The 18,942-nt window shown below is 41.4% G+C and overlaps 1 protein-coding gene across 2 annotated transcripts in view; it reads left to right on the plus strand.

The window, feature by feature from the left end:
* The window catches only part of plekhg5b (pleckstrin homology domain containing, family G (with RhoGef domain) member 5b), a 74,771-nt gene that overhangs the window by 10,612 nt on the left and 45,217 nt on the right, over positions 1-18,942 (plus strand). For both annotated transcript variants that reach the window (XM_044211710.1, XM_044211712.1), the window contains one exon: positions 9,537-9,613. In XM_044211710.1, the coding sequence (XP_044067645.1) occupies positions 9,537-9,613 (77 nt within the window). Of the gene's footprint in view, positions 1-9,536; positions 9,614-18,942 lie in introns of those variants that run through there.

Below are 18,942 nucleotides of genomic sequence, written 5' to 3' on the forward strand. Positions count from 1 at the left end.
TCTCGGGATAAATTGGAATAACTGGAGAGCCTCTGACTTTTCATCGAGCACAGTCCTATACTTTCGTTTATGACCACATACCTTCTAAACTAATGACATTCCCATCAGCCTCAACTCTACTTTGTGTTTAATGCTAATTAGCAAATGTTAGCATGCGAACACGCTAAACTAAGATGGTGAACATGGTAAACATTACACCTGCTAAACATCAGCATGTTAGCATTGTCCTTGTGAGTATGTTATCATGCTGACGTTAGCATTTAGCGCAAAGCAGCACTGTGCCTAAGTACAGTCACACAGAGCCGCTAGCGTGGCTGTAGACTCATAGTCTTGTTTTGATGGTTGGGAAAGAGTAACAAGCTATAAACTTGGTTCAGTTTTACCTATGATATCATGTTGGAAATCTCTCTATTTATAACATGAACATTATTCAGCATAATGGAAAAATAAATAGAAACCTTGTGTGTAGTTCGGACCTGCTTCACTAAGTCTCATCCTTATTCGTCTCATCAACATGACGTGGGTGATACCGTGTAACATTTAACATGGATCAGACATTACTTCACATTGTTATATGTAACTTTTCTGCAGGCAAATTATCTGGTTCACTTGCACTTTTGAGCTAAGGATTTAAGCACCATCATGGAAAGGTTTTTCTTTTCCATTGCTCTGTTCTTCCGTGGAAAGCACTCAGTGACCTGGCATAAAGACAACCTCACATGAGAGAGAAGAGAGGGAAAGAGCGGATGAGACCAGCTCAACGGATGAAATATTTACCACTGAAGAAGTGCATAGCTGAACTGAAATGCTTCCCTGTCTGCTCTCTGTTTTTTTTGACGTGGCACAGGGGCACTTGCTTTCCGCTGTGCTGCCCGATTTATGCCATTAGTGAAGGGGAAGTGATAACACAGGGCTGGGGAGGAATGTTCTTCATCCTCTCCTCTCTGCTAGCCAGACTCTTGGAAATCCGGCTACTTTCTGGTCAGCTTAAGGCCGGTGCCTGCTGAGGCAGACCTGTTTGGCAGAGACCGAAAAGAGGAATGCCACAGAGGCAACAGTGAGGCTTTGATCCTTACCTTTTCTACATCTCTGTAATTAAGCCCCAAGCTTCTACTGAAAACATTTCCCAGCTCTGTTGGAGCACTCAGCTTTGGAGCTCCTCAGCTTAAAGATACTTTTCCTTTCTCCAAAATGAAACCGGAAAACTTCCTTTGCATTAGTATAACAGTCACAACTGCAGTGCCAGTCTTGTAACATCATAAAACTGCAGTATTTCACTGCTGCAGCTAAGAATTTCAAAATTTGTAGTTGTTTCCTTGTGAAACATGAACATCTAGGCTAGACGCATACAGACCTGGGCGTACTCTCTGGACTTGCGTTGTGCAGCTAGCATACTACTAAAGCAGCCGATCTGTTTTCATGCCTTTTGGAAACTATCTTTCTTTATTTTGCAGAAAGTCGCCATCAGCATTGGCACTTAAATGCGTGTATCAACATGCCTCACAAGCCAACAAAAAAAAAATGTATGGGTCATTTTCACGCTGAAACAATCAATCAGTTAGTCGATCAACAGAAAATGTATCTGCAACTATTTTGATAATGGATCATTTCAGTCATTTTTCGAGAAAAAATGCTAAACATTCTCTGGTTCAAGGTTCTCAAAAGAGAGGTTTTGCTGCTTTTCTTTGTCATATATAATAGTTTACTGAATATTTTGGGGTTTTGGACTGTTGGTCCAACAAAACAATGATACCTTGTCTGACTTATGGGCTCACTAGCGTCTGCAAGAGTTAGTGCACCTTCTTACCCTTTCTTAAAGCTTTTTGGGAAATAAATCATGTGGGAACACAACCTGTCATACCTTAATCAGGATTATGTATTTGTACCTCTACCTTCTACTACCGAGGGATGGGAGGACAATCTGTAGAAGTGGCCTTGGATAGCAGTAACAAACTGAGTTAGCTAGGATGAACTAAAATGTTACGGAGTTCAGGGATAAGTTGCGCTGTTCATGGCAGCACCAGCATCAAGGTAAACTAAACTTAAAGTAAAGTAGCCAAATATGCGGCTGTACGTTATCCGAGACACTTATTCATGTCGCCCTCTCATCGTCGGTTGTAGGAGACAGAGGTATAACCACATTATCCCTTTTAAAGTGTGACAGGTAGTGTTCCCACATTGTTTATTTCCCAAAAATCTCTAAGAAAATGGAAGACACCTGTAACATACTGCTAACTCTCGCAGGCTCTGGTTCAGTGAAAAGAATAGCCTTACTACCATAAGGGGTCACCAACAACTACAAGTCTGCATATTACATGGTGCTTTGTTCTTAATCAAGATGTAGAATTAAAGCAAGAGACTGGATGTCGGCTAGGTGTTGGCATTTTTTCAGTGACCTCTCTTAAAAGCACATTGAGGAAAGCTGTTGAGCTGTCCGACATGAACCAAATTCGGCTTTTTGGTGAGTCCTTATTTGGGTTTCAGTAAAATTTCAGTTAATGGGTTTATCCCAGCTCTAACCTCCTGCCGTACACTACGTTCACCAGGCCAGTCCAAAATATCCTCAGTGTACAAGCACACACTGGCATTCCTCAGGTCATACTCAGCCACGGGTTCCAGTAACAGCAGAACATGCTATTTTGCTTGGAGTTTAGTGCCGATAAAGCCCATAAAAAGAATAGTCTGATACAAAAGGCCACACTATTATATAAAGCTTTTACTTGATCAATTACTGTACTCTCTGACATAAATGCCCTAAAAAATTCAAGATATGCAGTAATCCCCTCATGACCTCTCTTAAATATGGTGACAGGGTATTGAGTTTTTTCGGCTAATACTCTACTGTAATGTAACAGTCATGTAGACCCCAGATATGCGCGGAGAGACTTGAGAAACCTGTTATTTTTTCAACTGTCATTGTCATTAAATAATTCCAAAATGAGTCAGCAGAGTAAATCAGATATTATTTCTTTTCCTCCATGTTGTAAATTGAAAATTGTTGACTGCTCCTCCACCCCTCTCTGGAACAGTTTACACTTGTTGTTCTGTGGTTTTCAGTTTTATACATTGGGAGCTTGGGTTTGCTCAGATGTGGTAGAGGAGGGAGAAAGATGTAGGGAGGGGGTAGGAGAGTGTGTGATGCACATGTGTGTAATTTAACCACTATGGGGGTAAAACAACATTAAGCAGGAGGGCTGTGACCTCCCCCCGCTGCCACTGAACCCTCAGCATTAGAAACAGCTGCAACCTGCTCGTGTTTTAACGTCTGCTCACTAGGCCCAGACTCGTTCACCTGTAGAGGAATACTCTGAGGTTTCAGTAGTAAAGATTTGGGTTGTTGCAATGCTTCACATTGCTGCTTTTAATAATCGCCACGGTCTCAACATGAGGCATACTGGTTCTGAACTACCTGTGGAAAAATTTAACATGTAGTCTGTCCATCCTTGATTAAAAGCTCTGTTTACGCTGATTACTTTTCTCTTTTTAAAACACGCCATGTGAAAATATTTCTGACTCGTCTAATCTCCCTGTGTGTGTGTGTGTGTGTGTGTGTGTGTGTGTACCTCGCTCACTGACTTGACTCGCAGTGGTTATGCACAGATTTGATTGGCTAAGTAGCATCACGTGAGATGATTTAAATGCAATTGGTCGGTGAGTTTCCTGGGCCACTAAACCACTGCCGTAAAAGCTAGAAAAGCTGCATCGGTTAAAGTAAAAATGCTCCGTCAAAATTGAATAATTCTCAAAAATCTATCGATATTCTCTAGGCTGGGTCCGGAAATACCAAAAGTGCTCATAAACTAGTTTTTTGCTCACTTTTTTCAAATAAAACAAATCTTTGTGCCGAGTGTTTATTTGACAATATAATGTAATAATTATACATTATTTCGAGTTTAGTAAATACCGCTAAAAATCTGTTTAAGGGGCAAAAAATAGCTTAGCTTAGCATAAAGACTATTTCTTGGCAGAGAGCAGTGAGTCTCTGCTGGTTTCCTGGCTGAGACTCCAGGAAGTCACTGCTCTCGGCCAAGAAATAGTCCGGCACGCACTCCTTAAAACTTGTTGCTGTCGTTTTTGTATGGATTAAACAAACAAGCTATAACGTGTTAATTAGTGAGCTTTAGAGGGGCTAGAAGGCAGATTACAGAGCCAGGCTAGCTGTTTCCCCCTGTTTCCAGTCATTATGCTAGGCTAAGCTAACTGTCGCCTGGCTCCAGCTTCATACTGACCGTTCAGATATGAGTGGTATCAATCTTCTCATCAAAGTCTCAGCAAGAAATCAAATAAGTGCATTTCCCAAAATGTTGAACTATTCCTTTACATTTGCTTTCAAAAAGCTAATGTTAATGGGACAAAAGTCCTGCCTGGTCCCAATCAATGTATAGCCAAATATGGTGACGATTCTCCTGATGGTGATGTTATAGCAACCACAGGGCCATATCGGAAAATTAGTTTGATTTAAATTAGCCACACATGCTGCATTAAGTTTCACCAAAACATAGGCCTAACTGAAGAGTTTTTCGTAAACTTAGCGGAAATAAAAATAATAATTAAAAGTAAGTATGTTTTGTCTGTGAATTGTCAATGGTGAAAAATGCCCAGAGGCCAAGGTGGCAACTTCATATTCCTTGTTTTATCTGACCATCAGTCCAAAACTAAAGACAGTGAATTTACAGTCATATATGACGAAGAAAAGCATTGGCATTTTTGCTTCAGAAACAATTAATCGAGTATCAAAATAGTTGCCAATTAAATTTCTGTTGATTAACTCATCTATTAATCGATTATTATTGATGAATTGTTTTTAAAAAATCCTGTAAATCATCTTTAGACCTAGATAAGCAACTATGTTGTTTGAAAATGAATAAAAACTCCCCAAATATACTATAGTATTACAATAATGAGATATATATATATATATATATATATATATATATATATATATATATATATATATATATATATATATATATATATATATATATATAACACAACAATGCTACAGTAGTTACAATCATATCTATATTTACCTTATCTTAAAAATGAATAGTAAAATGAATTTGGGAGACAGAGGTTATACTCTGTAGAGTGACTTGTGGTATATTTCATTTATTAATCTTGAAATCAGATTTTTTTTTTTTTTTGCACTTATTTGAAAATGGCTTGTGCATTTTCTACACAGCAAGAAAAGTATTTTTTCCTTCCCTTCTTGCTCAGGCCTATCTGTCCATCTATTAACCAGACCCTCACGATAGGCCTAACATCCCTACCTGCCTTTCTTTCCTGCAGGGCTTCCTTACCTTCTCGTCTACTCATTGCACATTTATGTATTGTATGGTCTCACTTTTCTGTCTGCCTGCTACCCTGCATGTGCTGATATGGCTATCTCTTTGCCAGGTTTCCCAGTCCGTATGCCATCCTGCCTGCCATCTGTGTTCGTCTCTCAGGAGTCTTTTCATAACATCTCCTGGCAAGGAGTTGCATGTTACATTGCACACGGGGTGGAGGGTGGAGGGTGGAGGGGCTCTGAAAAACATGATGTGAGAACATGATGTGCCATGATGAGATCTCACCAAATAGGAAGCAGAGTCAATTCCTCATGGAAAAAACATGGACTTGGAAGTTTTTGGGAGTTTGATATTGGATTTCATCTCGGACCAAAAGTGTGCAGATCTTTAGCCTGCATCCAAATTTACAGGTGCAGTCGACTGTTCAGTAAGACTATGATTAATTTTCTGATCGACTACATGATCAATAGACTAATTGTTTCAGCACTAGAATGCTTTTACATTTCCCTCGTAACTAACACACATGAAGATTTGACAGTAAGGAACTTCATGAAAAGATAATTCGAGAACCCTGACTAATTTCCTCTTTAAAACTACGTTCATAGTTAAATTATGGTTACAAAATGAGGAAGGGGAGATTGACAAGTTGGAATACTTAGTACATCTTGCGTGTTCAAGTGTGCATCATTTCGAACTTGCTCCCGCCACTCTGGCTTATTTATGGGTGCCTAATGGGTCTTTGCCCCAGGCAGTCTCTCTCTGTGGTGAGCAAGCCAGCAGAGAGCTGCGTAGATGGGATGCTCCACTGTCTCTTTAGTGTGCAAGCTCATTGTCTGCTGTCACGTGTGTTCGTGTATAGTGTGTGCTTGTGTTTGCTTTTGGCTTAATCAGCACTGCTGAGTTCAGGAATTCCAGTTCATCAGAGAGAGAAAGCGGGAGAGTCAGCAAGATATGAGCAAGTAGGAGAGAAGATGGAGGTTCAGCACATAATAGAGTGATTTTACAATACAACAAGATGGAAAAGTAGTAAAAACAGGGCCAAGAGTTGAAGGGGCTAAGGAGATGCTTGACTTTAGGACAGTGGGAAATAGAGTGGATGAGGTTATGGATCAGTTAGTAACATGTAACATAACCCATGTAGCCACGTTCATTTGTGGTGCCTCCGCTGCCCATTTTGCATGGCAGGCTAAAAGATGACTTATCAGATTTGTCGTCATGGTATTGTTACTATAAGGAATCTGCATTTTACAAAGTCAGCAAACAGCCTTATATTTATCCACAATTTCTCTATCTATTGTGTCAAACCCAAAATGCTTCCACACATGAATATGACAGTGGATTTTACGAACCCCCCAATTGGAATGCAAGACACGGCCTGTTGTGCTTATACACAGAATTTTGAATTCTGACTGATCATTACGGATCAAATATGAATTTTTTCACGTTTGTATAGTTTGAATTTTTCGGCGTTGAGTTCTGATTACTGGTTCTTTTGGATCCATTTCCAAGTGGGTAAAATACGCAGATTTGTGCATTAATACAAAAAAATATTCATGTAGTCATTTAGCTAATGCACTTAGGAAATGTAATCTATCTGATACATTTTAGGTTTTTGTTCTTTGAATATCAGTCTTTGAGTTGAGTTTGCCTCTTAAACCTGCAATAACTGGTTTTGTGGCCACTTGGGTGCAACGGAAACCAGCTGTAGATAAAACATTGACATTTTGTCACCTTTTAAGTGAATATGGCAAACTTGTTAGCAAACAGTTGCTTATTTACACATCCAGCAGATACAGTGCAACATTTGCATTTATTTGTTTCTGTCCAACTGATAAATGTAAATCATCTGGGAAATCTCGCAGTGGTAAAGAAAGTTCTGCCTCTTTGGGAAACACGCCATAAAAGTTGGAGGCTCCCTCTGCAGCCTGCTGCTTGTAAACCCTGAGGGAGCCATTGGCTTGAGGCCTGCAGGCAGAGACCACAGCTAGCGCTGAGAGCGCTTCTCGGCCTGCTCCCAGCACAGCAGAGACACAGGAGAGACTTTTTCCCCCCTCTTTTCCCTGAAGGTGGTAGAAGTTTGACAAAATACACTCTGGAAATGTTAAAAGGTGTTCAAAGGACCTTTTTAGCCACGCTAGCGGTGTGGCTCTAGGGATGGCAGTGCCACTTTGGTCCAGACTGAAATATGACGGTGTAGTCCCTCATTCGTCCAGGAGTGTTCTATCGTAGAAAAGGTTTCAGTTGTAGTCATCTGGACACTGTTTTCAGAATCAAGACGTTTCGGCTCCCATCCGGAAGTCATTCTCAATTGAGAATGGGAGCCGAAACGTCTTGATTCTGAAAACAGTGTCCAGATGACTACGACTGAAACCTTTGCTACGACAGACTGAAATATCTTAACAACTATTAGATTAGATGGATTGGCATGAAATTTGGTACAAACATGTATGGTCAACAGAGGATGAATCCTACTGACTTTGGTGATCTCCTGACTTTTCTTCTAGCGCCACCAGTAGGTTGAAGTTTTCACTTATTCTGTGAAATATCTCAACATCAACTTGATGGATTAGCACAAACCTTTGTACAGACTTTCATGGTTCCCAGGTGATGAATCCTCCTGACTTTGGTGATCCCTTGACTTCCCTTCCTTTAGGGCCACAAGCAGTTTTGGCTTTTAGTGAAAAATCTTTACAACTATTAGATGGATTGCCATGAAATTTGTTACAAACATTCATGGTTCCCGTCAGGATGAATTGTAATGTCTTCGGTGATCCCTTAACTTTTCATATAGCACCATCATCAGGTCAAACCTGACGTCATTTTATGACAAATACCTCAAACTAATGACATTCCCACCAGCCTCAGCTGTTCTTTGTGTTAGTGTTTATTATCAAATGTTAGCATGCTAACACGGTAAACTAAGATGGTGTCAATGGTAAACATTACACCTGCTAAACATCAGCATGTTAACATTGCCATTGTGAGCATTTTAGCGGTTGACGTTAGTATTTAGCTAAAACACATCTTTGCCTAAGTACAGTCTCACAGAGCTGCTAGCGTGGCTGTAGGCTCTTGGTCTTGTTTATAGTTGGATTGAGCAAATTCATTGCCGACAGGTTGACCCTTCCCTTCGCAGTGGGGAAGCCATGGGCTCTGTGGTATGCACCAATTACAGTGTTTTTCCCTCTTCCCCGCAAGCACCCTTGACCTGTGAGTGTAGCTGTAGCCAAGTGGATGACTCAAGGTGACTTGTTTCTGTACGCCAGCTCAGAGAAGGGCCTCGTCTGTTTTACCATTTCTTTTATGGTGACAAATTATTGTTTGAAGTTGGCCTTAAAGTTCAACCACTAAGTGACTTCATTTTCGAGCAGCAGCCCGTCTCTATTACTGATGATTTAGTAATGATATTACATGTGTGGCTCGGCCAAACAGGGAGAGGTGACATTACAATGCAGGTTATCTGATCTTGCTGTAAAGGTTTTGCTACAAAGTCCTGTCATGCCCGGAAACTGGAGACTTTTGGCCACAAGCACCTTCACCGTCGGGCCCCAGTTCCTTCTGCTCCCCTTCCCTGCTCTTACTTTCTGCTTCCTGCACATGCATTCTCTGTTTTGTTCATTAGGCAGACAGATAAATATTGCTGCGCTCAGGGTCTCTGTTATGATATCTTTATCGTGTGTGTACATGTAGAAGATGAAGACGTAAACACTGCCTTTTATCATACCCTCAATGCAGTGTTGGCCAACTAGTCAAGTAGATTTTAGAGGTTTATTTGACAATGGTGATTTGTTATTGTGGAGTGGAGTACAGCGAGCATATCCATGATGAGTGCACTTTCGTACAAAAACCAGAATGGGGCTTCCTCTCATTTGCTCCATTTTCTTCCTGTCTCTTTGGTCGTTATTCATTTCTCTGTGATCTCCTCCCAACAACACACCCCACCCTCTTCCCTCTGTCTACCTTTCCTTCTAGAAATCTCTTTAACCAGAGTTCTTCATTGTATGACGTGGCTTCTCTGTCTTTATTACTGTGTGAGAGTGTTTCTTGTGCTCTTAGTCACTCTCCCTCCCTCTTTTTCACTTTGTCCTTATATAAACACAGGCATTGACTTCAGTCTTTGTGTCTACAATATGTTTTTACAGCTTTACCAAGAAAGGTGTGTTAATGGATGTGTAGCTGGCTAGGTGGCTGGTCTGGTGTTTTAGTGATAAAGAGAGATGTCAAATTGACTTGTGTGTTCTGTTTCAGATGACAAGCCTGTCCAGGAGGAGGACTGGGTGGTGTGCCAGCACCCTGAGTGTCCTGAGCGCCGGAGGGCCTCTAAGGTAAAAACCCTTAAACCTTTCTTAAACTGTCAACCTAAAGAAGGTCTGTGCAGGGACTGATTTCACTGACAAGCACGACAGTCAGCAGGCTTGTCTTCAGAGTGTCTTCACGTCCTGGAAAATCTTGAAATGTCTTAAATCATATTTTCTTAACCCCAGATAATGCAGTTGAAGTCTCACGTAAAGGAATAGTTAGACATTTTTGGGGTAATACGCTTATTAGCTTTCTTGCAGAGAGTTTGATGAGAAGATCAATACCACTCTCATGTCTGTAGGCTACATATGAAGCTACAGCCAGCAGCTGCTTAACAGCTAGCCTGGCTCTGTCTAAAGGTAACAAAAACCTCCTACCAACACCTCTAAAACTCTAATTAACGTGTTGTATCTCGTTTGTTTAATCCGTACAAAAACTGTAAAAAGTAAAGGAGTCTGTGCTGGTTGCAGTGACTCCAGGAATTACTGCACCTGGTCAAGAAATAGTCTGACCCATAACCCCCATAAAACCACAAATTGATTTGAAACTGTTCTCCCTCGCCTTATCAGTCAGAGCAAAGGAGGAAATAGTGTGATGTTGTTATAAAGCCACAAGGTCTGCAGAGAGTGGAGATCGGGGTTTTTGAATGGGTTAACAAAATGTCAGACTGTGCCACGGGACACTGCTGTTCGTTTCCTGTTTCCTACCGACAGGCACCGTTGGTTCCTTCTTGACCACAATTGTTCCCTAATCTTAACCAAGTGGTTATTATTGTAACCATGATGACAAACGTCCCCTGACCTTAACCAAGTAGTTATTTTAACCCAAACCATGATTTTTCCTTAACCATAACCAAGTCGTTTTTGTGCTTAAAACTAACCAAACTTAGAGACGTCATATCAGAAAATGCTTATATGCGTCGTTCTGAGAGCAATTACATACATAATAGTAATTTGCAGGACTTGTGCTATTCCATGGCTAGCACCTTAAACCCCCAAGCCACCAGGAGACCTCAAAAAAGGTTTTTTACTGTCACTTAAACAGGAACTAAAAATGAAACGGCTTTAAAATGAAGATGCACGCACTCCGACTTTGTCCCTTTAACTCCCGATTGTCCCCCTAAGCTTTTGACCCCGACCGATGTACCCGGAAGTTTCATGCATCTCTCTTGTGTTGCATTACGACACAGTGAAGGTGAAGCAGTGAGTGGCAAAGCTGCTTTTCTTCTTTTAGGTGTTAAAAGGGGCGTGAGTGTCGGCGCTCTATGTCTGGCCACTAGACTGTGAAATGAATTATTCCTTTGAAGCCACTGGTTTCTGAAAATGGGAGTCTGGCCAGAAGACAAGAGAAACCGACATAGTGTCCGGTCTGTCTGTCGGCCTGTCTCGGCTGTTTTGCTTTGTCAGCTGCCTCCTGCCACTAGAGCTGAGCATTAGACGGACTTTCCCCATTGAATCAAGATGTTGTCCTATGCTGTCCTCTCTGCGGAAACGATGGAAAGGGAGAATGACAGAATGAAAAGATGGTGATTTCAGTCAGCTCGTGGAGAGAGAAGCGGAGATATATATAGTTTTTCTCCATGGCAACCGAGAATAATAAAGTGGGGGAAGAAGAAAGAGCCAAAGAGCTTAACCTGAGCTATCCTTGCTGCCTTTTTCCCTGCTCCTCACATTACTGAGCCTCCCAACCCCACTTTTCCTGGCCCCTCTCACAGGTCCTTAGTTTGTTTTAAAGATTTGTTTGCAGTTGAGTTGTGAGTGAGGCAGAAGGGGAGTTCATGTGCTGTGTTTTTAAAGTATGTGTATGCATTTGTGTTTATATGACCTGTTGTGGCACAGGGGGGAGGCAGTGTGGGACGAAGCATGTCTGACTGACGCCACCTGTCTTCTTGGTCAGGGTCAGGGTTGGTGTTATTATGTAAGGAGATTAGGGAAAGACTTGTAGTCCAGTGTGTACTGGTATATACGGACTGACAGAGAGGAAAAAAAGACAGAGAGAAGGAGGGGGGCAGGTTGACAGCAGATACAGAGAGGGTAAAAAAACCAGAGGGCTCCAAAGAAAATATTACACTTTTCGATTTATCAGTTGGCTTTCGGACCTCAAATTATTGCATCATGATACATTAGTGTTTTTTTTTCCACACTTACTTTTCATTGCTTGACCACACAATGATGTTTTCTGTCCTAGTTAAAGAGGGGATATCACGAGATGTCACAATTCCTTATATTTCTGGTGATTTTAGTACATTGAGGTAAGAACAGTGAGAAGGTGAGTCATTATAGTTGAGCATTTCCGGACTATAAACAAATGCAATTTATTGTGCTGTGTTATCATTTCAGACGCATTTCTCATTAAGCTCAATCTTATGACTCTTGCTCAAGAGTTAGACATGCATTGCCTGTAACAAGCTTTAAACAGCAGGGGGCAATGTCATGGCAACCCTGGCCTACAGGGCTCACTATGTCGCTTATTCTCCTCAAGAGCTCACTCACTCTGCATTTGCTTCACAAGTGAGAGGCACGTTTCTAGGAAGAATGGGACCATCCCTTGATATTTACCCACTAAACAGATTTAGACGCATCAAAGAAGGCATTTTTGCTCAGAAAATGAAAAAAATATTTAAACTTTTTTATATTTCACTTTAAGAGTTTTTATTAAAGTTCTACGAATAGTCTCTTTGATTTGCCAGCGGCTTGGCAACAGGACACAGAGCAGATGCAAACACAGACAGACAGAGAGAATCTTAGGCCGGTCCTGCACTGCATTTAAACCATTTTATTCCCAGACAGGCCTGCCTTTGGTCTCCTACTGCCATATATCAGCTTCCGACGGGGCTGCGTCTCAGCATGACTTGCCTGGAATTGAATGAGTTCACCTGCACCATAATTTACTGAAATCACACCAGGTGTCAGCCTCTGTACTTGTGCTGCCGTAGCTCAGCGCTGTCACCACATTACACAACAGCACTCAAAGGGTACTAGAAGGCTTTTAGATGGCCCGACGCATGTGTTTCCAAGAGGGCTATTTGGATACTTTGCTGTGGGTTTCTGCAAGCCAGCGGGATTTAAAATTAGCTTGCAGGTGTCCGACTGGAAGATAACGTTCAATCCAGAGTTAGTTCTTGGCTCAGTTGTTGGGATTCATTTCAGATTATGCTGGTTAGCACTCAATGCTAGTCTGAGCTTGCTCCCTGGATCTAGACTCCCACATAGAAGGCCTTATTATCCCTGATCGCCTTACCCCCAGACCCCCACCCCACCCCCCCCCTCGCTTCTGTCCCTGTCTCCTTCATTTCCCTCCCTCCCTCAGCTTTGACAGGATCAGACAAGACAACTCGTAAGGAGTGGGTCGCCTTGACAACGGGCCCCTCCCAGCCCAAACAGCTGGAGGCGCAGGGATAATGTGAAGAGAGTCTGGGTTTGACAGAAACAAAAAGGATGAGGAAAAGTTTCAGTCAGCTGACTTTGACTTTTGGGCTCCCTCTCTCTGCATTTCCTCCCTTTAAGCACATTTTCAATCTGCGCATAAAAAACCAGGAGTGGAAACGGTGCCACCAACTGTTTAATATGTCAATATGCACAACTCCTAATATTTACGTTACATCCTAAACGATAGTGGACGGAAACGCGCATTAGTTAGCATTTTCTTTTAGTGCTTTCTTCTTTCTTTTGCCGATTTTTCTTGAAATTCTGTTTTTAAATTTGTGCTACATTTCGATGGAAACCTGGCTTGTGTGTCACATGCCGTCACTCGCTCCTCACACTCACCCCCATTGTGTGGTTGACTTCCATTCTCTCTTTTCTGTCCCCATTCAGTCATACATTATGAGTAATCCTTTACTGTTGTTTTAGGAGAATTAGTTATTTATTCATTTACCTTTAGCTGTGCTCTTTTTTTTTTGTCAGTTGTCAAATTAGATTTTCTTTTCATGCCCATTTTTGCTTTTTTATAAATACAGACGCACTGACTACTGACTTAACCTTGCTTTCTGTTCCACTGACCTGCTTGGCCAAAAATCTCACCTAACTGACACTGACAGGGACCTGCTAAGGGTGCTAAGTAAACACTCTCATTGGGGCTGGATGCCCACTTTCTGTATGTGTCAAGGGGCTGAAGGGTGCACAGTATTAGGTGCCATTTCCTGGTAGAGATGAATTAAGTTCTGGGTGTCATGCAGTTACACTAACACCCTCCCACCCGTCGGATCGTGGTCCATCCTTCAGCCTGCAGGGAATCTCCAGCAAGGTGGGAGCAGTCAGTCACTCAGCATGTATGGGCCATACAACTATCTAAAACAGCTGTGCGTGTCTTCTTAGTTTACTTGCCTCTCCTCCTCATCCTTGTTCTTTTGAGGATTATTCTGTTAATGTTTAAAAAGGTCCTGGTGGGCAAAACTGCCATGCATTTTATGGATAATATAAGTTATGTTTCTTTCTTCTTATGTTTTCTTTCTTTGCCTTTTTCTCTCTGTGCAAATGTTTCCATCATCTTCGAAAGTAAGCTGTCACACTTGATTTATTTCAGAACAGGAAAATACAGTATGTTAATCAGTTTTGCTCACTTGGGTAACTTGAGTGACTACGTAGTCTTTGAATTGGTTTGCTGGGAAAAAAATGTAAAAGGATGTGAGCTCAGCTATAACTGTAAAATTCCTGTAAAGGTTACTTTATGTAGTAATGCAAGCCCACTAATGGAAATGGTTTTCTGCAATGCTCAGATGACGCTGGAGTCCTTTAGACATCAGGGGAGCTGAGGAAAAGTTACCTAAACATGAAGCTGACCATTGATAAATTATGGAAGCGTTACATTCTTGAACAGTTAAAAACTCATGTGAGTACAGTGTGTTTACCATGTTCACCATCTTAGTACCAAAGTATTGGAGAAATTGAACTTTTGACTTGATGATGACGCTAAATACCAGCACTCCCCCATGTAAAATAGTTTTATTTCTATGACTTATTATTTATTCACCAATCTACTGTATATAGTTTTTGTATATAACTTTGTATTTTTGTGTTTGTGAGTAGCAAAAAAGGGGAACTGCAACTAAATCTCTTTTTACACCCCAGTGTTGTAAAATGGTAAATAAATCAACCTTGAACATTAAATGAAAAGTCATAAAATCACCAAATTTTATGGCGATCCATTAAATAGTTGTTGAGAGTGTTCACTCAAAGCCATAAAGGTCAACCTCATGGTGGCTCTACGGGAAAAGTCAGGTGAAGGTCTGGGGACCCATGAATGTCTGTACAAAATCATACGGCAATCAATCCAATAGTTTTTGAAATAATATAGTCTAGACCAAAGCGGTGGCCTGACTGACCGACAGACAGATCAACCGACATACCAACATTGCCACCCATAGAGCCATGCCGCTAGTATGGTTAAAAAGGATTTGGATGCACATGCCAGATTCAGTCAGCGTGTTGTGGTCCAGTTGGCTGAGGGGCCATACAATGTACCAGACTTTAATAGACCTGTAAACTATCCAGTAGACTGAAATGCATTAAAAAATCATTACAAACATATTACTGTTATTCGGTGCACCCTGGAAAACTCAGACAGCTTCTATGTGAAACTTAGAATGTTTAATTTGGTGGAAAAATGCACTCTAGATCAGACTGACTGGCACTCTCATGCATTTTAACACATTGTTCTTGATTCACAGTTAATCATCTCCCTGTTAGGATGAGGAGTTTGTTTCATGATAGAACAGTCTGCATGAACCATCCGTGTTTGAGAAACATTAATCGTTTTAGTTGTTTGTTTACCTCTTTTTTTTTTTTTGACACAGTGATCAGCTTTGTGACAGTAAACTGTGAGTTTATAGTAGGTTGACTTGTCACCACACATTCATGAGATATCTTGTAAATAATTTTACTACATGAGACAGACTGAATTGATCATCAGTCTTGCTTAAGGATTTGCTTTTGCGTTGAGTGCCAGCTGGCCTCGTTGCACTATAGACGTCAGTTGATGATAACTGAACTTTTTCTCATTAAGTGAATATATGACGATACATCGCGCTTGTCCTGTAAAAGACCGAAACGCCTTCCCTGTGTTCAGTCATTACTCACACATGAAATTCCCATGTTTATGTGAAACATTTCTCTCCAGTGGAGTGAGACTGTTATGAGGTGGATCCCAGCCACCTCAGCAGGCTACAACAGGCTGGCAACTCCCTCTTGTATAGACACACAAGGACTTCATCAGCTGTGAACCAATCACAGAGTGTCTTCCACCCAGCTGTACTTTTCCAGCCCTATGGGATGTGATAGTCCACAAAGAGAAGCTGATGACTCTGAGACAGTGACTCATTTGAGTCATTTCATCAGACCACAATCTCCTAACCTCCATGGAGGGATGACTATATGAAGATATCTGATTCCAGTGAAAATAGAGTATGTAGTTTTGCTTTTTAGCTTGGAAAATGTGTTTTATCACTTTTACTTGGAGGACTTCAACAACACCTGCTGACTCTGATGAATTAGGTTTGATCAAAATACGCATAATACTTACAATGAAAAGTTTAATTAATTAGCAATAAAATGCACTCTTGTTAAATTAAATACATTCAGTGTTTTTTCTGCTACAGCGTGACTGGTATGACCAGTAGCTTATGGTGGCTACTGTCGGCTAATGTTAGCAGACTTCAGGACAAGATTTGTTAGAGTTTGCTGACTGTATGACTCTACATTTCACAGATGTCACAGATAAACATTTCAATGGTTTTTATCCCAGAAGTAAAACAATAAGCAAAAATAATTATTTGTTGTAAACACAAGATTGACATATTACCATATCAGCTGATATGGTAAACGTGTTAGCAAACAGTTGCCTATTTACACATCCAGCAGTCATGAAGCAACATTATCATTAATTTGGTGTCCACCTGGCAAATGTAAGTCCAATATTCACTCTCCTTTTAGCTCTGTGTTTGGTCACTACCAACTCCTGAGGGAAATATCTGCCTCTTAAGCTGCTAAATGCTCCACCATGTTCATCAGCTAGTCGCTGACCTTGCCTGTCTGCTGTTTGGTGTTGGGCAGGTAGTGTACAGTGGGTTTATCAGAGCTTTTTCTCCGAAAACAGCTGCCTGATGTGGCTGGAAATGATGCTGATGAAAGCGGTGAGTGAACCAAAACAGTAAAGTTGCAGGCTGTAAAAGTAAAACAGTTAGCTGAAAGATGCTAAACTGCAGAGTCGGGTGACACAGGGTCCTTTCATTCATTGTTAATATAAAAATATTGATTAGAGCTGCTTTAAAGCAACTGACTGAAGAGAATTGTGGGAAAGAAAAATTCAACGTGCCATCATCCTGTATTTGCTTCTTGTGGCCACAGTGGCCGTTGTTCAGCAAATGTTACATAGTTTGGCTTTGAAGTCTATTCATCAGTTATGTTCATAAAACTGCGACTTATTTTGTTATTTTACCACTGAGCATCTAGATCAAACGCTGACCCAAAATAATGATGTAACGTCACTGAAATGTGGAAAAAGAGGACGCCTGTCCATCAGGGTTAGTGGAAAGAAAATCAGCTTGACAGGCATCCAGCAATAACAAACAAGGTGGACACTGACTTATGTGTGTCCATCCATACAATGTCTCGTCAGGAAAGTACAAACACTAGTAAGGGGGGTTTACCAGTGACGCCACCTCAACCCCCCAGGAGCATCCCAGTCAGGAAGCAGCATCGCGGCAGACGGGGGAATAACAGGAAGAGGGTACCTGACTGATGCTCCAATGGAAACGACCTTGTATGGGCCGACCAATATAGCCAGGGTTCAAAGACTTAAGAGAAGGCCCCCAGTGAGGAGATGGATTGAGAAAACAACCCCCCTAAATCCCTCGCATGCGAAGAGTCTTCTTATGGCAAACCCCACAAATTGTTGGTTTGCTCTGAGTGTTTTGAGAATGCAAACAACCGCTGCTTAATGAAATGCTGTGAGAATGGCAGTCTGCACAGCTTAGTTAGAGAGGCGATAATAAGCTTTGAAAAATCTCCAAATCAGAACGTGTTATTATGGTTGTGGAAGCGCTCGCTCTCTAAATCACTCTTAACTGAAGCCAGGCATGAAACCGTGGAACTTCTAGCAGCAGCATCAGGGGTGAAATATTTGGCTTTAATCCTTTCTCTTTTTCTACACTTCTTTTCACACTAACTTGCTCATCCTTGTTATCTTCATGCTCACATTTCCCTTTGTTTTTCCCCCTTATTTAACCGCTTCCCTTGAAGATTTGAAGGGGTTAATGCCAAGGTCAGGTATAAAGGGAAGGTCGCTCGTGTTCAGCCCCCCATCTCTGCCTCCAACAATGGCACTGCCAGTGGGGTCTAATACTTCAGGGTAATTGCATCGCTGCTGTCCACTCTTTTAAATATAGCCTCCCCTAATTAAGGCTGACAGTGGGGGGTGGCGGGGCAGACATGGATTCAGCAGGTCGCCTTGTTTTGAAGACACAGGACAAGAAGAGGTGGGGTTTGGGCATTAAAACCTCCCACCTTCTTTTACTCCAAACATGTGGCCCCCCAGCCTCAGGGGTTTTGTTTTTGTGAGCTAGCTAATTGCGGGGGATTTAAACACTGTTCATCTCGGATTAACCTGAATGATAAAAGAACAGAGAGTAGTGGGCTGAGTGTTTGTGGTCAGCGCTAAAGACTGTAACAGGACATTAGGCTATAAATCATGCTTGCTCTTACACCACACACCCACACAACACTGTACTCTCCCCAAACACACCACACCAGGGCTGCGTCTAACGATTATTTTCATTATCGATTCATGTGCTGATTTTTTACTTGATTAATTGATTATTTGTTACCCAGAGGCTAAGGTCATGTCATCAATCAGATGTCTTGTTTTGTCTGAGCAATAGTCCAAAACCCCAAAATATTCAATTTACAATGATATAAAGCAGAGAAAAACAGCAGATCCTCACATTTGAGAATCTGGAACCAGAAAATGGTTTGCATAAAGGGGTACTCCAGCGAGATTATTACATCTCTATAAAGTTGGTGGACTTGTGAGAGACGGATTTTTATTTTTTTTTAAATGGTCAGAGGCCGCGATATCCTGATTTTTAGTTCCAAGTTTTAAAAACACTGGAGCTTGCAGCTTTAAACACAGGCTTTCTGTTAGAAATGTGAAGTCTGCCCAAATGTTCTCTCAAAGTGAAATAACCCCTAATGAATCACTATGACATCATCAGGGTTATCTCATCATGTCACGTGACATCATCAGGGTTATTTTTCTCGGACGTGAAAAGAGCCACAGAAGACATTTACACAATGGTTTTCATAGGCTGAGGAGTCCTATAACAAGTATATTGACTCTGACATATAGAATTTGTGGATTT

Source organism: Siniperca chuatsi, linkage group LG10 (genome assembly GCF_020085105.1).
Source record: "Siniperca chuatsi isolate FFG_IHB_CAS linkage group LG10, ASM2008510v1, whole genome shotgun sequence".
Classification (NCBI taxonomy): domain Eukaryota; kingdom Metazoa; phylum Chordata; class Actinopteri; order Centrarchiformes; family Sinipercidae; genus Siniperca; species Siniperca chuatsi.